General features: G+C 40.6%; 1 protein-coding gene across 2 annotated transcripts in view; it reads right to left on the bottom strand.

Annotated features, from left to right (window-relative positions):
* Window positions 1-20,639, bottom strand: part of KCNIP1 (potassium voltage-gated channel interacting protein 1) — a 575,775-nt gene that overhangs the window by 4,732 nt on the left and 550,404 nt on the right. For both annotated transcript variants that reach the window (XM_054038336.1, XM_054038337.1), the window contains exons 3-7: window positions 14,077-14,146; window positions 12,100-12,170; window positions 10,618-10,725; window positions 6,546-6,650; window positions 6,271-6,333 (exon numbers count right to left, since the gene is read on the bottom strand). In XM_054038336.1, the coding sequence (XP_053894311.1) occupies window positions 6,271-6,333; window positions 6,546-6,650; window positions 10,618-10,725; window positions 12,100-12,170; window positions 14,077-14,146 (417 nt within the window). The remainder of the gene's footprint in view (window positions 1-6,270; window positions 6,334-6,545; window positions 6,651-10,617; window positions 10,726-12,099; window positions 12,171-14,076; window positions 14,147-20,639) is intronic.

Below are 20,639 nucleotides of genomic sequence, written 5' to 3'. Positions count from 1 at the left end.
CTTCAGTTCTTTACTGAAGTGGGGCCTGTTCTGAGCTCCGTGTGGGCAGACTTTGCAGCCTGCATGGAGCCCCATTGACTTTGAACATTTACACGTGTGCTTAACTTTACACGCCTGAACTGTCCAATTGAAGTCATAGGCCTTAAACTGATATGCAAACTGTACCCAGGGATTACTTGACCCACCACTAAAATGCAGCCACTTCCTGATTGAAATACATGAAATCTCAAATGCCATTGATTTCCACCTCCTGAATCCAAATGACAAAATTAGGGTTATACATGGGGAAAACCTGATTTAAAACATTTCTCATCAGGCAAATTTACTATGGAGCTTGATGTCTGATGTACCCAAAGCTGGGTCAAATGATAAAGCTTTATATTTCCACCCACCTGTCCCTTTAAATTTGTGACTTTGGTCTGATCTATGATGCACTGTGAACTAGCTGAGCTACAGTGCAAGATACCAGTGATCTTAGCCTTGGTTGGCAGCCATTTAAGAAGGCTATTATCAATGACCAGGGAAAAGTCTGTGAGGAGGTAGTAGAGCAGACTCAGCCCCTTCCCTCTTTCCTCTCTTCTGCAACAGAGGAATTTTTGCTTCTCAAACAGACTCCTTTCTCTGCCACCTCATCCCCAAGTCCTTTCCTTAAATGGCTGGGCAAGGGGAAGGGGGCGGGAGCTGAACTGAGGTTGACTCCTTGTTCTCCATGGACCAAGGAATAGCCCCTGCACTCTACCACAGTTGAGTCAAATACTATCATACTATCAGATATTTAGGCAAGGGAAGTGGGTTTTACTAGTCAATGGTAATGTGACATATATTTAGTCTTCAATTGAATTGCCATGATAAAGCAGAGGTCTCTAGTTTTCTCTCTTCTGCCTTTAGAAGGCATGATCTTAATTTGTTTTTCTTTTGATTAGGCCAGATTTACAAGAGAGAGGCTGTATATTTTGAAAAAATAAAATCATATTTTGCTGTTAAATTAAAAACCGTTATAACACTATGCAATTTGAATTACTGATGTTATCGCTGTATAACGCCTAGACACACCAAGATCAAGGTCTCAATGTGAGAGGTGCTGTACAGACACAAAGTAGAAGACAGTCCCTGCCTCAAAGAGCCTAAAATCTAAACAGGCAACATCCACACAGGATGGTTGGAAGGAAATATCTTCCTCATTTTACAGATGGGCAACAGACACACTCCAGTTAAATGACTTGTCCACAGTCACACAGGGAATCTGTGGCAGAGGCGGGAATTGAGTGCAGATCTCCCAAATCCTAGTTCAGTGATTTACCCACAAGATCATCTTTCCTCTTTGAATGATATGGTGCCTGAGATTGGGCAATTGCTGCAATGGGCACAGTCACAAACACCCATGGAATCATTCATGCCTATACAGATTTTGCAATATAAAACCTAGAGAAATCAGGTTTCAGAGTAACAGCCGTGTTAGTCTGTATCCGCAAAAAGAAGAACAGGAGTAGAGAAATCACCCACTGTTAATGAACATGGGACAGACTCAATAAAAATTCCACATGGTCTCTGCAGCACAATCCTTTGCATCCGCAGAATAGAATTCTTATTGAATCTGGCCCAGAACAAGCAGTTCCTTTAGTTCAGGGATGGCCAACCTGTGGCTTCAAAGCGGCTCTTCAGAAGTTAATATGCGGCTCCTTGCATAGGTGCTGACTCCGGTGCTGGAGCTACAGATGCTAACTTTCCAGTGTGCCAGGGGGTGCTCACTGCTCAACTCCCTGCTCTGCCCCCACTTCACCTCTTTCCCCAAGGCCCCTTCCCCCGAGCCTGCCATGCCCTCGCTCCTCCCCCTCCCCCACAGAGCCTCCTGCGCATGCAAAACAACTGATTGCGGCAGGCAGGAGGTGCTGGGGGCTGGAGGGCGGGAGCTAATGGAGGGCTGATGACTTATTACTGTGGCTCTTTGGCAATGTACATTGGTAAATTCTGGCTCCTTCTCAGGCTCAGTTTGGACACCCCTGCTTTAGTCCCACGTAAATGCTAACTTTGTTTCCCCCATCTGCTCTCTCACCAGCAAACATCCATATATGCATCTTCACTGGGCTCAGCACAGCCAGAGAGAGCAGTCAGTCAGTGCTATCCAACCAGAGGATGGTAGCTTATCACTTTCCCATTTACAGCACTTCAAAATCAGGTGTGCAAGGGGTGACAGTCTTCAAAACCTAACAGCTAAAGGTCCAGCAGATGCCAAACATTCTTGTCCCAATTTTTATCCATCATTTATACCTGTGCAGTCTGGTTTGGTAGCAATTTGCCCTCACTTTGTACAGGTATAAATGGCTACACAAGGTACAATTCAGTGGAGAATCAGGGCCCCTGTTTTTAGGGCAACCACTGCTCTAATTCCCCAGAACAGAGCCTATCATAGGAACATATGCATTGCCAGACTGGATCAGGCCTAAGGTCCACTTACTTCAGGATCTAGTCCATCCAGTCTCCAACAGTGGATAGAACCATATGATTCATAGGAAGGTGTAAGAACCCCACAAACAAGCATATAATCTGGGATAATCTGTCCCCCCACATACGTCTCATCCTGACCTCTAATAGTTAGAGATGCTTGAAAGCTTGTTGCTTTAAAGCTTGAAGTACAATGCTTCATAGCCCTGCTGAAATTTCTATTATCAATGATTAGAACAACTCTGAATATTCTTGATAGCCATATAAATACCTAATCCCCTTTTGAATCTTATTAAATTCCTGGTGTCAATGACTTCCTGTGGCATTGAGTTCCACAGTTTAATTACAAGTCATGTGAAAATGTATTTCCTTTTATTGGTTTTGAATTTCCCACCTTTTAATTTATTTGAATGTCTCTTGCTCATGTCTTATGAGTCAGAGACAACAGAAGCTCCCAACCTATTTTCTCTAGACCACTCATTATTTTATACACCTTTATTGTGCCCTCTCTTATTTTTCTCCTTTTTAAGGTAGGCAACCCCAATCCTTTCAATCTCTCTGCATGGAGAGTTTTTCCAGGCTTATGACTATTCTTGCCGCTCTTTTCTGAACCTTCTGCAATTCTGAAATGTCCTTTTTGAGATGAGGTGACCTGTACAGTGCACAGGATTCCAGGGGAGGCTGCACATTGGTTTATATAAAAGACATCAATTTTGGTATTATTCTCTATCCTAACATTATTTTGGGATTTGGCCACAGCTGACATTGAACACAGGATTTAATTGAATTTGCTTCATTGACACCCAGGTTCCTTTCCTGAGTTGTTACACCTTATAGATTTCTAAATTAACTACAAGAGTCGTTTATTTTTAACCCTTCCAATGTGCCTTATTTTGCATTTGTCAGCATTCAATTTCATCTACCGTCATGCTGTCCATTGACCTAGCCTGTTTAGGTCTCTAAAATTCTTCATAATCTTCTCTGGTCCTGATTAACCCAAATACATTTGTATCATCTGCAAATTTTGCTACCTCAGTACTCAGCCCCACCCCCACGAGTTAATTAATAAATACTAAGCTACATGGGACCTAGTACGAATCTTGAGGCACCCTGATGTTAACCGTTTTGTCATGATAAAAATTGACTCTTTAATCCTACTCTTTGCTTTCTGACTCCTACCCAGTTTTTAATCCAAGAAAAATTTTCACCTCTTACACCTTTTCAAAGCCTTTTGGATGTCTAAATAAATTATGTTATCTGGTTGTCCTTTATGCACCCATGTTACTGACACATTCAAAGAATTCTAAGAAATTACTGAAACATGATTTTCCTGTGCTGAATCCACGCTGGTTAGACCATATCCGATCATGAACTATCAAATGTGTTGTTACTCTATTTTTAATGCTTGATTCAACCAATACAGATGTAAAATTTACAAGTCTATAATTCCCCAGATCATCCCATGAACCTTTTTTTAAATATGCAAAAACATTTGCTACCTTCCAATACTCAGAAACAGTAGTTATTATTAATGAGTGATTATATTTTTTTGTTAGCAGCTCAGGTGCTTCATACTTCAACTCCTTCAGAACTCTTGGGTGTCTACCATTTGGGCCTGGCAGCTTACTATATTTTAAATCAATTAACAATTTGCTCCTGCACAAATTCAGCTGTCACCTCTATCTCTGAGTATACCTCATCTTTGTTACCAGGAAAGATCAGGTCCAGTGCAGGACTCTCACCATCATTCTGGGTGGTGAAAACTGATGCAGAGAAATCATTTAGCTTTTCAGTAATGTTTTTTCTCAGCAAAGTTCCTAATTTCTCTCTTTAACTCTTTGCAATCCAATGGATCCTTAGATTTTTACCACAGGTTTCCTGCTTCTGATGTACTCAAAGAATCTCTTGTTGTTATCTCATACTCACAGGGTAATTTAGATTTCCCCCCACAGTCACCAGAGGAACTGTTTGAGGTCCAATACAATCTGGTTTTTCCCCACCCCCATTTTTGCAAAGAAATAGGATTCTCTCTGCTGGATCCATTTCCCATCAGCCGCAGATCAGTCCTGTGGAGGCCTCCAACAATCCCGAACACTGACTGGATGAAACAGAGAGCTATCTCAAGCCCAGTCTTCCACAGGTAGCAGATTAGAGGCCAACATAATCCCACTCCCATAATCCCCATCACACACACTTTTAATAGCAGGAGCAGCATGCCTCTGCACCAGCCCAAAATGAGCATAGGAGTAGACTACAGCTACTGATGTGACTCCTTAGTAGGGGATGGTGCAGTGCAGTACATGGCATGGGACGCCACATCCACAAAATATTAATAACTACGGGTTGACTGATGACAAGGCAAATTCTCAGAGACACCTGGCATCTGCAGTTCTCATTACAGGGTTATTTTTTAAATTAAAAAAGATAAATCTAAATTTTGGAGTCTCCTATTTGAGAGGAAACGATCCTTGTATTTTATCAATCTACAAGACGCATTCCGACAGCAAAGTATTCAAGCACTGAACAGAAACCACAGTGCAGAGCAGTTAAAAAAAATCTCAGAGGAAAGTGAAGCAGCTTAAATTTCTTATATCAATGATCGTACACATCTAGTCCCAAGGCAAACCTAGAAACCACAAGACAAGTCAACCACCATTAATTAATACTCCACTGGTACCAAAAATTGGGAACAAAGCAACAGATAAAGAAAAATTAAGGAAGGGGCCAAAACCCAAGCAAAGAAACCGAAGATGTCAAGAATAAAGCAACCAAACTGAAAAGACATTGCATTAGTCATCTAATAATGAGGGATGAGTTGCACACTCCTGAGAAGAGTTGGATGAAATTTTTCATGGGAAACTTTTTTCACCAAAAAAATGCAGATTTGGGTGACCGAAACTGTCCAATTGCTTTGGTTGAAAACTCCCTTTTCTTTCCCTATCCCACCCCCCGAAAAATACCTGAAAAAATTGAAATGTTTTGATTAGAGAACAAGAATTAGTTTCTAGGGAAAGCTTGATGCTTGATAAATGATAATTAGTGCCGTTTTAAACTCTATAAAAGGCACAGGCTTTTATTGCACTGCTTAAATACTGGAAACATCCCTGACCAAACAGTCACACAGTTAATTGGAGTCCAAGAAAATAGATGTTGGGCTAATTGCATGTTCATGCAGATGCTGGTCTTTGTGTAGGCACTAAAATAACAGTAAATAATTACCACAGCCAGTTTAATTTATGGAATTTGTCAAAGATGTTCATTTTGGAAAAATCATCGTTTTGATTACAGTACTTGTTTTTAACATTTGACCTTGAACATCAATGAGTTTTATGAGTCAGTGTTGTAACTGAAAGGTTCCTAGGCAGATTTTATGCTTTTGGACAGCTCAGACATTGTGGTAGTCCCTGTTAATGTTATCCAGAAAAAAAACCACTTGCATATTTTTCTGCTTTTGAGAGGCTGACAATGTCTCTCTACATAAGTTAAAGGCTCCAGGAGCTTCCCTATGAGTTGTGTACAGTAACAAGGAATCAGGAATTCACTTGGGAAAATAAAAGCACTGGCCATCAGCACTGGAAATGAACAGTCTGTATTCAGTGACCAGTTTGCACCAAATCCATGTAGGTAGCAAGCACTCTGATCTTTAGGGAGATTCACAGATCAGAACCCAGAGCTGAATTTTGCAGCTGGCTTGAACATCTAATAGAATGAAACCTGGGATCCTGAGCACCCAGAGACCTGGAGTGGATTGAAATCCAGAGCGGATATGAACATTGTGGCATGAAACCATCTTCTCTGCTTTCATGGCAGCAATAAGATTGTCCTTACCTCCTGACATGATTCAATAAACTCATCTAGAGTTACAACACCATCTTTGTTTTTATCCATTTTCTGCAAATCAAAACAAAGAAACATTTTTAGTTCTCATAATACTGATATATTTTTGCATATGTAGCATGTCATTTTGTAACTTGGATAAAACTACAGTATCTTCCAAACTTAGACAGAGGCTACCACTGAAATTCGGAATGATTGAGTGTCATTGCTCAGGTTTTGCTGGTAGCTAAGTGTCAAGAGAAATGCATTAGAAATCAACTAAGTACCTGGAAGAAAACTTCTACGTGCAGTCTTGGAGCATCTTGCTTGAGAACAGGATATGTGTACTTGCCCATCATATCATAAATTGCCTTTACTATATCCATCATTTCCTGGAGTAGTGACATGCAAACATACAACATGGAAATTAATACAAACAAGCTGTACATTATTTTCTTTTACCGAATAAGGCCCAGTTCTTCACTCTCTTCCTAATGTTAAGGAAGGCCTAGACCTAGGTCTCACTCTTGGCATTTCTACCATAGTTCCAGATACCACAAGCCTCTATTGGTATACACACGGATGTCATCATACATATGCTAGTCTACAAATGGATCTCTCTTGCTTTGCTATCACTTGTCAATCATGCTGCAAAAGCTCCTATGAGGCCACTATTATTTCCCCAATTTCATCCAGTGATTGGGAAGAATCACCTCCAGCACTATCCACAGAGACTGATCAGAATTGGCCCCACAATAGAACTTGTGGTCTTTTGACTTATTAATCATGTCTATTACAGGGGTGACTAAGGACCAACCAAGAATGGTGCTCCATTGTGCAAGGAACTGTACAGACACAAAATAGTAGTCAGCCCTGTCCCAAAAATCTTACAATCTTACTCCACCTTTCTCAGTTGTCTCAATGCACTTATTATTGCTAAGCGTTTGTGTTAAACCACAGATGAACACAGTGCATTAGAGAATATAGACCAAGACATAATTCCTATCAGGAAGAGCTCAAAACTGATCACAGACCAGCCAAAACACTGGACAACAGCACACTAAAAGGAGGGTGGGAAGAGACTGCACACTACAAAGAGTAAGAAATTAGCTACTGGAAGACTTTCAAAACCTAGTGTCAAATATGGGCCTTCCTGAAATCTTTTGGATGCTCGGATTTGGTCTTACTTGCATATACGCCTTTATACAACATTTAGACAAATTAAGGTGAACATATTTCAAAGTAGGGCTTCCAGTAGGCAAAAGGAGCAGGGACTACATGTTCAGCAATCTTATACACTCTTGGATACACTGGTGTCTGAGAGCGGCAAATTCGGCAGAATACCTGTGTTAAACCACAGTTTTTCAGTGGCATGATCATTAACTTGCATTTAGCTGCCTGAGCCCTGCATAAGGGAAGGAAGTTTAACATGTCATCAGGAGAACATTGGGCAGGTGCACAGGCCTTATCTTAGGACTGGTACCAAATGAATTAACTAATTGCTCATCTGTCCTGCCGGTTGAAGCTGGGCTTAATGAGGTGGCCAAGTGGCTGAAGGCACAACTGGAAGCTCAGAGTTAAATCAGAGCACTCTATAAACAGTACCTTGGCAGTCTGAGAGGGGACAGCTTTAGATGAGGCAATTTGCTACAACTGGCAGCTGAAGAATTGGCTGGTGGTGGAATCTGAAGTAGGCCCTTGTTCTTTCTTTTCTATTTGAATTCTTGTTGTATCTTTCTGTTACAACCCACATTCCCAAAGCTTGAGAATAAAGTATTTGGATGAAGCTCTTTTGAGCTGGGGAAAGGATTTTTCTTTGTTTCTGTACCACTATCAAATGTGACAAATCTTCTGTAATAAAGACTTGCTTAAAGGGAAAGTTCAGGTTACTTTGAAGAAAATGATCAAGATTAAGCTCAGGATATCTTCTTTATCTATAACCTGGATGTGCAAAGGCAAAAGTAAGCAAAAAATGGGTTGCTACTCGACTACAAAAACTTCCAAACCAAACTAACACTCAGAAAGAAGCAAAGGGCTGGAAGGACTTTTTTCCCAAGTAGATGCAACCACTTCCAGCTAGTTTTGGGATCATCATGTGTTTGATTAATGAAAATGAGATTGTGCAAATAGTGTGTAGATGCATACCATCCCATTTGTTTTGGTCTTCGTATCTATAAATCCAACCATGCTGCAGTAGAGCCATTATGTTATTTGCTTGCTTAACTTTCATTGACAGAGATGCGTAGAAATAATTTAGACTGTCTTCTTTTGGTGATAGGGGAAACAAAGAATAATTTGACAAGGGCCCTCACCTTGGTGTGAACAGACGTGAATAATTAGTTCATTTTCTAGCTTTAAGTCCTTTGAAGCCTGAGTTTGCTGAGCTTCAGCATGGAGATTGGGATTTTCAAAGGGGTCTAAAGTAGTTAAGTGCTCAACTCCTCACTGAGAGTGAATGGGAGTTGGGTGCCTATTGGCTCCTTTGAAAATCCCAGACTAAATATACTGTAATGTTAATCTATGCACTCTGTCTGCCTGTACCACACCGGACAAAAGTTTTCCAACACAGTTGTTACTGGCACGGTTTCCTTGGCCAAGGGAGGACAGGGATTGTGGGAGTTTGTTCTCACTTGGGCTCCCAAGAACTGCGCGAGTCTTAACTACACTACTGACTAACTCCATCCCATTACATGACACTTGTATTACGCTAAAACTATTTGAAAACATGCTGGTGTCACTGGCAGGTTCTTTGATTACTCTCAACGAGTAGCTCACATCGCTAACCTCCTCCCTCCGATACAATCTACGAACCAGATTGTCTCTCCCCTTTGCAGTTCCCTCGTGCCAAAGATTTGAAATCCAAGGATGTCAAAGTCTTTCGTTAGATATTAAGAGCTAGAATTTGCCACCCTTATATTGAGTAGTACTATATTCTGTGGGCTGTCCTACTGAAATCAATTTGATGCAGTAATGTGCAACTCAGTCTGGATTAATGTGGCATAATCTGGCTTTATTTGATTAAGCCCCACAAAACTCTGGAGAAGTAAGCATTGTCACGCCTCTGTGAGTGACAGCAGATGTCAAGGCCCTGTATGTCATCTTTCTATTGGAGGAGGAATCAATAACATGGAATCTGGGTTTATTTTTAGTGTATCTTATTTTATTTATACACTATAGACACCACAGGTGCTCTCACAAACAGCATGTAGGCGAATACCTCTTTCAGGGATGTCAGCCAAACCTTAATGCCTGACTTCCAGAAGTTGACTAGTTAAGGAGATTAAGGCAAAAGCAAACACCCCTGTTGCTTCCCACAGCTCCCCCAAAGATATTTTACCAGGAGAACAAAACCTCAAGACCAAGATTAAAATCTTACTTGTACAAAGAAAAATGAGAAAGACTTTGTGTAACATCGCCACCTGGTGGCAGCTAACACAACAGTATCAGCCTCAATATTCAAATAAGGACATTGAAGAAGAGAGAAATTAAGAGACAGATATTACCAACCTGCTCTCTGGTTTTGTACCTGCAAGAGGTTGTGTAAATTAATGTGGCCTGGATGACTAATCATTTGATTATGCCCACACATTCAGGTCAATAAACATCTAAGTGACATTATTTCTGTCTATATTTTCTAGGAATAAAAAAATCAATTAAGACTCTTAAAAACCGCAATGTACCTTGACTTGCCTAAAGTTATCCAGGAAGCTTCAAGCAGAGGCAAGAATGAAACCCAGATCTATTGACTCCCACTCATATGCTTTAGCCATTAAACCTCCCTTCTTCAATTCTACATGTATATGACTGCCATTTTAAACAGCGTACACGCATCGGATGGAAGAATTAAGCACCACTGTTCAATGCACATTCTCCGGAGAATATTTTGTTGTAGATCTAGTAAATCATTCGGGGGTCAAACTTGTGGGGAGAAAATGCACTGTGCTTTTTATAAAATGGGCAAACACTCAGCTTTGTCTGAGTATATCAAGGCTTCAGAAAATTTCTAGCTAACACTAGGCATGCTCAGGGACTTACAGGCATTAGCATAGTCACTCTCATACCAGTAATTTGATACCTATCCTAAGTTAGGAATCAATATATACCTTTATGAATGCAAAATTTGCTCCTGGCTAAGTAATTTTTTTAAGACACATCACAACACAGGAAAAATATAGGCTCTATAATTATACAATACAAAGTAAGCATGCACTTTTCCTTGAATACTAATAAAAGGACATGCTCAAACCCAATGCTGACTGGCACTTAATTAGCAGCATGAAACATGAATTACGCTGTGCCACATGAGCCAGTCAGTCCTTTTAGAAATTAAACAGATGTCAATGCCATAAAATGCCTTACCTCCTTATTTATATATCCATCTTTATTTATGTCATAAAGATTAAATGTCCATCTTAGCTTTTCATGAACTGTTCCTCTCAACAAAGTTGATAGTGCCATCACAAAACCCTGGTTCAATGAAGAAAGAAATAAGTTATTTTAAGCCTTTAAAAAAAAGTAACTTCTTAAAACATCTTTACTTCCTGTTTGGAGAATATTGTCACCATAAAACTCTTTAGCCCCTCCTTCCACTAAATGTATAAGGGCTCTGTTCTCCCTCCCTCCCACCCTGTAGTAGCCCCTGGGCTACAGCCTCGACTAACAGAAAACTTCTTTTTAGCTCAGGCAGCACAGGCTCATGCTTTAAGATCTAGAGATCCCAGGTTCAAGGCCTGCTGGCAATGACCCCCCCAAAGGGCTTGGCATTACAGAAACAGCCCATAAGAAACTTCACTGCTAGGGCTCTGGGAGGAATTAGGATTTGTTGAGCTTTAGGAAAAGCTCAATCATGGGGACAAACTAATAAGCATTAAAGATAGTTAATGATACACCTTCCCTATCTAAGCATTTAGTTTGGTCTGAGTCTATTTAGTTCTCTAGAAACATCTAATTCATAATGGACATGCTCAGAGGATAACTCAGATATTAGTATAATTTTTGCCATATGAATAACTTGATAGCTCATGTTATATAGTCCACCTCACACCTGCACAGGTATTGTCACAGAGAACCACTTTACTCATGTGGTACCTTTTCCACCACACACATAATAAATGGAACAACACATTTCGGCCCCTTCTAGAACATACTAATATTCTTGGTCATATGGTAGAAGAGTATAGCTTTATTCTGGGACATACAATGAACCTTGTTCCAAACTCCTAAGTCCTTCCTGCTTAGATCTATTACTTCATGCCCATGTGCCACAAATCCTTGTATACATAAAAAGATGAATTTTAATAATAGATTTTTGTAACTGGAGCACCAGACCAACTTTTGGTTAATGAATGGATGTTTTCTCCTTCAGCAGCCAAGGGCCTGAAGATGGCTGCTCAATTGGTTATACAAGTAAGCTTATTTTTAAAAAAGGAATCCAGAAGACAATACTAATTCTAACCTACATCTGCATGTTCAGCAGTAGCCTCAACCACTATAGAAGTCGTAAGCATCACAGGACCTTCTGTTCTATCCACTGACACCTCTACCACTCTGCATCCTCCTCCCCCACTCTCGTCCCTCTCCCACTGATTGTGCTGTCAAATCTCTCCACTCCTCTCTCTTCTCCACCTTTGACAACTAACTTTTCCTGTGGTGCTGATAACATTAAACATGAGGTCCTTAGATAAAGAGAAAATGCAACATCACCTGGTTGATTTTTGTCTAAAGACTCCAACAATTTATCCTGAAAATACTAATAGTTCAGAGTGAAGAGTGGATGTGGAAGATGAAAAATCACTAAGATTGTCTGAGAAAGATGACCAAAATATGATGCAAATTAATTACCTCAAACTTCACTGATCCAGTCTGTGTAGTGTCAAACGCATTGAAAAGATAATGGGCATACATACTAGCATCTGAAAAACACAAAGACATAGATTATCTTGAAGCTTATTATGCACACATTTTCACTAATTACTATTAGCAACATTCATGGCCTCATTTCCCTCCAGTAACCAATGTGGCTTCTCTGGAAATTGTTTCTGTAAACTGGTATAAAGAAGTGAAGAATTACAACTCAGGGCTCATTAAGAGTACTTGGAAAAGACCCTAGAAATAAACAAGAATTTATCAACATGGCAATGATCTGGATTTTCAGGCTGGGAAAATAAGGAGGGAAAGGAAACTTAAGCCCAGGAGGCAATTCAAGTATGGCAACAAATTATTCAGCCCATATGTTCCTTTCACATCCATCTTTCTTCTACATATAAAATGCACTGGAGGTATTCTAGAGTTGCAATATTCTAAAAGGCTGTATACTGGTAGCAAATTTTGGTGCTAGCCTTCACTGGGATGTGGCTAGAAAGGAATTATGAAAACAAGAATATTCCACTAGCTCACAGATTGCTGGGCAGTCCATATAACCAACTGACCCACAGGTCCTTTTTAAAAGCCTTACTGACTGATCCAGTTGTTCACTAAACCAGCAAATCCCATCTCTAATGGAGGCCCATTCTGCCATACAACAGAACAGGTGGTTGGCTAGAAAGGAAAAATAATAGGGCCATCTGAACTCTGGATTTGTCCTGTTTACTGAGTGTTTTGACACATCACTTGAGTTCCATTTAAAACAGTAAGATAAAGGCTGAAAAGCTGAACAGATTTTATTGAGACTTCAATGAGAAGTCCCAGAGGACTTCCACAGAGTCTGCACTGAACCTTAAACATTGTTAAAGATGGTTTTAGAAGTCTTTACATCTAAAGCAAGAACAGATTCTAAGGCCAGATGAAGGGCAGCTTTTAATAGCAGAAACCATAACAATATGAAGAAAGATGAAACATATGCATGTTTTGTTTTATTTTGCTTGGTAACTTATTTTGTTCTGTCTGTTATTACTTGGAACCACTTAAATCCTACTTTTTATTCTTAGTAAAATCACTTTTGTTTATTATTGAACCCAGAGTAAGTGATTTATACCCGGAGGAGCAAACAGCTGTGCATATCTCTCTATCAGTATTATAGAGGGCAAGCAATTTATGAGTTTACCCTGTATAAGCTTTATACAGAGTAAAACAAATTTATTTGGGGTTTGGATCCCATTAGGAGCTGGGTGTCTGAGTGCTGGAGACAGGAGTACCTGCTGAGTGGTTTTCAGTTAAGGCCTGCAGCTTTGGGGACGTGGTTCAGACCCTGGGTCTGTGTTGCAGCTGGTTTGTGTGTCTGGCTCAACAGGACAGGGTTCTGGAGTCCCAAGCTGACAGGGAAAACGGGCTCAGAGGTAGTTTAAGCATGTCAGGTGAGAGTCCCAAGGGGGTCTCTGTGACCAAACCCGTCACAGAGACCCCACTGTGCTAGGTGCTGTAAAAATAATTGTAAGAGAAGTCTGTGCTCCAAATAGTTGATATTCTATACAGAGTGGAGAGACTGCGGGTAGAACAGGAAACAGGCACAGAAAAGGGAAATAACTTGCTCGAGGTGACGCAGCAGCTGGAAGGCAGAGCAGGGATGAACCCCAGGTTTCCTGACTCCCAGTCAAATGCCCTAACCACTGTACCAGTGTTCATCTTAAAAAAGGGGGTTGACCCCGGTAATGATCTTTATTGCAGGCTTACCTGTATTTCTGTGCAATAGGTATTCTAAGGGGTCTATATTTATTTTCTTATTCATTTGTATTTTTATATTTAAAAAACCTCAGTAAAACTTAAAAAAATCAATTCAAAGTTTCAGTATGCACTAGCTGACATAGTTTTGCTGCTAGCTGGCAGACATGAATTTTAAGACATGCTTCAATAAGTCTGACAGTCACAAAGCACTCTACTCACCTCCATGTGGAAAAAACTGTGCATAGATCTGTTTGAACGTCTCTTCATTAACAACCCCACTAGGACATTCCTGTTGGAAAACCAAGAAAAACCCTGTCAAGATTCATTTGCAAAACACTACATGCCCAAAGAGAGCATTTACACAATTACATTCCTATTCCTGCACCATACTGTATGCATGGTTTGTGCAGCTGAAGAAATTAAAAGACTTCTCTAGCTCCCATAAGCTTGGCTCACAATTTAAAAGAAAACCAACAAAACCCTCCACAGTTCAATCCCCATTTTGTAGGACAACCTGGGAAGTTGATTCATGCCTTTTGCCTTGTAAGGCCTTCATATAATGATGATAAACAAGATTAATACCAAGTAATATTTAATCTTCAATGTCCTACAGAAACATTAACTCATTAACCTTCAATGGAACCCTGGTGGTAAGTGAGTGATGTTAGCCTCATATGGGGTTAATAGTAAGTATTATTAAGTCCTTATAAATAGTAACGCCCCCTGTGAGTCCGGGGACAGAATAGGCCCACTGCTCCTCCTGCATGTCATATGATGAATAAGTCAACTATGTCCATGCCGGATTGGTCACAGCCCGGGTTAATAATGATGGCAACATCCATCTCCCACCAGGGCAGACGTGACAAGTATACTACTGGTGTAACCCCCAACAAAGAGGATCCCTGGAAGAGATAACATCACCATAGCCACATGGAATGTAAGGACACTGAGACAAATAGGGAGGTTGAAAGAACTCATGTACAAAATGGAACAATATACCTGGCACCTCCTAGGAATCTCTGAGGTCAGATGGAAGAACTTTGGAGAAGTACTAATGGAAGAAGGCCATATACTCTATTACAGTGGAGAGGACAAACATGTCCACGGTGTAGGATTTCTTGTGCATAAAGATATCAAGATTTCAGTATTAGGATGCCGCCCAATGTCAAGCAGGCTTATTTCCATCCATCTAAGGTCAGTACCGTTTAATATGACAGTGGTACAAGTCTACGCCCCTAGAACAGACTATGATGATGAGCAAACTGAAGATTTTTACAATCAGCTCCAAGACATCATCGATAAGGTACACAAGAAAGATATTCTGATTGTACAAAGAGATAGGAATGCTAAAGTGGGTACTGACACACAGGCAGATTGGCGAGATTATTGTGGCCCTTTCTGTAATGCAGTAACCAATGAGAGGGGATTGAGACTTTTGGAGTTTGCCAGCTATAACAGTCTGGTTCTTGCAAACACATTAGGAGCACATAAAGCATCCAGACGATCAACATGGCATGCACCTAATGGTCTACATCACAGCCAGATCGACTACATCATGGTGCAAAACCGATTTCATTCTGGGATTAACTGGGATTAAAACAAGGAGCTTCCCCAGTGCTGATATTGGAAATGATCACAATCTTGTGATGCTAAATTTTTGGCTGCGGCTAAGGAAAATTGTCACGCCAAAGTTCACCAGAACCAAGTTTGACTTAGAAAGACTCAGAGGCCGAAACATTGCAGAGTCATTCCATGCAATGATCAGTGGAAAATTTGCCCCGCTGCTTGCTCTAGAGAAAGACGTAGAAACAATGACCAACAATTTCAATGCTGTAATGAATGAGGCAGCAATGGACATTGTTGGGAAACATCGTAAGAAGACAAAACCATGGGTCACAAATGAAATACTACAAATGTGTGACATTAGAAGAGAACTTAAGAGAGACAAGAACAGCACTGAAGGAGCTGATAAATACAGAGTGATTGGCAGAAATATCAAAAAAGGAATGAAGGTGGCCAAGGAGATATGGATTGAAAAACAATGCTCTAATATTGAAGAATGTATCAATCATAAAAATAGAAAACGAGCCTTCCAGGGTGTAAAAGATCTGACGAAGGAAAGATGGATCAAAGCTAACGCAATTCAAGACAAAGAAGGGAACAGTCTTACAGAAGAAAGGGACATCATCAATAGGTGGACAAACTACTGCTCTGATCTATACAACCACCAGACAAATGGAGATTCTAGTGTCTTAGAATCTCCATTTGTCTGGATTCAACAGAGGAGGATGACTTTCCAATACTGCATGAAGAGGTGGACACAGCTGTGAAATCATTCAAGAATGGAAAGGCTACAGGTATTGACAACGTCCCAGCTGAACTGTTGAAATTCGGAGGAGAAATAGTAATAGATGTACTCACCAAGATCTGCAACAAGATCTGGTAGACCAGTAAGTGGCCCTCCACGTGGACACAGTCACTAATCATCATTCTGCCAATTGTGTCAAAATTACCGGACCATAAGCTTAATTAGCCATCCCAGCAAAGTGATGTTGAAAGTCATATTGAACAGATTGAAGCCACAAACAGAGAATATCATCACTGAAGAACAGGCTGACGTTCGTGCTGGAAGAAATGCCACTGAACAGATTTTCAATCTTCATGTTCTATGTGAGAAGTACTTACACCACCATCAGGACATTTACCATGTCTTTGTTGACTTCAAGAAGGTGTTTGACAGAGTATGGCATGAAGCTCTCCGGGCAACCATGAAGAAATACAATGTTGGTCGTAAGCTTATTCTTACCATTAAACATCTGGGTAAGGAATTGTGTCCCTAGCCTCTGTTTGTCAGAGGGTGGAGATGGATGGTAGGAGAGAGATCACTTGATCATTACCTTTTAGGTTCACTCCCTCTGGGGCACCTGGCATTGGCCACTATCGGTAGACAGGATACTGGGCTAGATGAACCTTTGGTCTCACCCAGTACGGCCGTTCTTTTGTTCTTAACTGTATGCCAAGGCCAGCAATGCAGTTCTTGTCAATGGAACAATAGGAGAGTGGTTTCGCACTACTGTTTGAGTCTGGCAAGATTGCCTTCTTTCGTCCACACTGTTCAACATTTACTTGGAGCGCATGATGACTGATGCCCTAGAAGATCACATATACACAGTCAGCATTTGGGGGCAAACAATCTCAAATCTTTGGTTCACTGATGACATTGATGGCCTGGCAGGCAGCGAAGATGAACTTGCCGACCTTGTGAAACGATTTGATAAAACCTCCGCAAAATATGACATGGAAATCAGTGCAGAAAAAACCAAGAAGATGACAAACAAACGTGATTGGATCAGCTCACATATCACTGTCAGTGGACAAGAGCTGGAGACAATGAAACAGTTCAAATATTTGGGGGCAATCATCACTGATGAAGGATCCAAGGCAGAAATTTGGGCAAGAACTGCACAAACAACAGCAGCAGTGGCAAAGCTGTTTGGAGGAACAAGAATATCTCCCTGGAATCCAAACTTAAACTGCTGCACGCATTGGTCATCTCCATTTTTCTGTATGCGTGCGAGACATGGACCCTTATGGCGGAACCTGAATGGAAAATATAGGTAGTAGAGATAAGATGCTTCCGTAAAATCCTAGGCATCTCATACTTCGACCACGTCACTAATGAAGAGGTCTGCAACATCAACACCCAATGCACTGGGTCATATGAAGACCTCCTGATGACCGTGAAGAAGCGCAAGCTGAAGTGGTATGGCCATGTAACAAGATCCTCTGGCCTATCCAAGATCATTCTCCAAGAGACAGTACAGGGGAAGAGAAGAAGAGGTAGACAGAAGAAGAGATGGACTGATGACATTAAAGAGTGGACAGGAATGGACTTCGTTGCTACTCAAACACTGACACACACTCGTCAGGGGTGGAGACAATTGGTTGATTGCTCATCAATGATGGTGCCCCAATGACCAATGCGGTTATGGGAGTAGTGGTGGTGGTGATAAATAGTAACCACTATTAGACCTAGAAAGGTTAAGTAACATTCACCTAAGGCTACTTCATTGAGAATCTTTCCATTGACTTCTGTGGGAACTGGGTCACACCATAGAGAGATATTGCAGAGCCAGGATGAAAACACAACTGGTTCTGACTTCTGGTCTGCATTAAGGCCACAACCCCTCTAACTTCTGCAGTTAGAGTTGCTGTTTTCTAATATGGGTCCCAGTGCTCTGTGGACTGACAAACTACAAATTGATGGTGTTTCCTAGGTTTTATAACAACTGAATTGTAGACAGAATTATTTGTCATACTTACCCAATAAACCACAGTTAAATTTGTATGAAATCAAGAAAAAAAGATACAAATCACTTGTCTGATCTATGTCCTAGTAAGATTTTGTTTACATTCCAGGATCACAGCACTGGTTCGGATTTGGGTAATGCAAAGTTTCAGAATGAATCCTGAAAATATATAGGTTTTTCTTAGTTCAGGGATTGAATGCACACTCAAACTTGATATAGGTTTGCAAACCTGCACTGAGTTTTGAGATAATGTATAGGCTACAGGGTTTTTTGGGGTGCCCTGTTAAAGAAAACTAATGGAGAAAAGAAGAGAAAAGTTTCTAGTTTTTTGGGTTGTGAAGGCACCTTTCACTCCTACTTCAGTCTCCTTTAAGTCAATGCACTACCATTCTGCCTCCTCTGCAGAAAGACAGAAAAATCTTCCCCTTTCATCTTAATGGACTGTGAACTTCAAAGCCTACTTCCGGCCATTATAGTCAAAGCCTTTTAAAGAAGTTTGTTTAAAAAAAGGTCACCCAGCTTGTGGCACAATAAAATGTTCTGGAATTCAATTATAACACTTTTTATGTTAACATACAATACGGTTAGCAATTCTTTGCATTTTGAAGTGAAATGTATTGCATTTTTAGCCAGTTAAATTACTACCTAAGTACTTAGGCAGTAAGTTTCCTGATTCATGTTCCTTCCCACAATTCTGGCAGCTTAACCAATTTTGAAATGGTTCATCTGAAAATATTGGATATCGATAATGCAAATATCTGTGGCGTTAACCCGTTTTCATGAGGCAGAAGGTAATATTTTAGATATGGAAAAGCCCAAGTAAACAATTGCTCATGTCTCATATTAACAGTGCAGTTCCAACCTTGGATATGCACACACAAATCGCAGAAGACCAAATTCTGTGCTGACCTACATGTGACATACAATCCAATGGAAGTCAGCAGAGAACTTGACTTCCATGAACACCTCACACATATATCTGAAAACGGGAACTGACTCAAATTGTGTATAAGATATTGATGTCCACACACTGTACAGACCTCTAGGTAACATAAAAGCTGCCATTGGCACGTGTTTGTCAAAATTCAGAGCATGTAGAAACAATAATTACATATTATAACAACCTGGGTTCAAGGCTCTGCCAGAGGCATCCAGGGTGACCTTGGGCAAGCCCATTCAACCTCTCTTTGCTTCAGCTTCCCATCTGTTCAATGGGTTTAATACTTCCTTACATCATAGGGGTGTTGTGAGGCTAAATACAATACAGATTGTGATGTCCTCAGATATAATGACAATAAGTCCCTTTGATAGATAAGATAGCCTTACTATGCTGAAGTTATCCATCATGAAGTTGTGAACCATTTATGGCCTGATTCCACATTTGTCAACTCAACAACAGTGAAGCACTCCACCTTGATTACAGTATGTATACTAGATCTTTCCACCTGGATGAATAGATAGCCTGCTCCCCATCCAAATAGCACTGCTTATTTTTATTGTACAGTTGTGCCTAGAGGCTACAACCACCAAGATCAGGCAAGTGCTGTAAATACATAGTCAGAAAGTGAAAGAATTGTCAGTCTAAATAAACCATATAAAGGGTGGGAGAAAGGAAATACCAAACCCCATTTTACAGATGGAAAACTGAGGCACAGCTAGACCAGTTCAGAAAGTGGCTATGAGTGGGTGATCTAGGGTTATGATGGCAACATCCCACCTGCGTACTGTTCAAACAAAGGGCGATTTTCTGAAATCCTTGCATACCCAACCCCACCACTGTAGTCAGTGAAGGATCACACCTGGTTTTGATTGAAAAGTTTGATTCTGAAGAGAGCCAGACGCAGGCCTTGCAAAGCTCAAGGCCACAAGTCTTCTGAATTGGGGGAGCTAGAAATGCCACCTCAATTTTCAATTTAAAAAAATGTCCAGCCCTTTTTTGCATGACGATAGCCCGGGAAAATCAGTTGCCAAGACTGTAAGGAACAGAAGCAGGGCTCTAGGCTGCTGGCGAGGGACTTCATATCCTGGCCAAGCCACCCTTAAAAGAGTCAGTTATGTTTGGAGTTACGAAAATTGTTTTGCAGGCCCTCCCAAAAATGTTTAGGCCAGCCCTTCTATGGACAAAGCTTGTCTGGTTCCACACAATGGGAAAAAATCCATTGTGCTTTCATCCTACACTTGTCTTTGACCCAAAAGGAAAGACATTATTTATTTATGAATGCATTCCTATATGTCAATGCATCCATAGAAGTTAATTATCAAAGACAGCCAGATGCGTTCCTAAGTAGCATAAGAGTGTCTAATTAGGGATGGATAATATTTAGAGATCTGGGATCAAATCCATTTTAATTGCAACCACAAAAAGCTGGGTGGGATAGTCAGGTCCATGATTTACTTATCTTTGAGTTCTTTAGCTATCTTTAAAGAACAGAAAGTTCTTTGACATAACATTCCCACACAAAGCACAGAATA

This window comes from Malaclemys terrapin, chromosome 8 (genome assembly GCF_027887155.1).
Source record: "Malaclemys terrapin pileata isolate rMalTer1 chromosome 8, rMalTer1.hap1, whole genome shotgun sequence".
In the NCBI taxonomy this organism is placed as follows: domain Eukaryota; kingdom Metazoa; phylum Chordata; order Testudines; family Emydidae; genus Malaclemys; species Malaclemys terrapin.
This window is presented reverse-complemented; position numbering and strand designations above follow the sequence as displayed.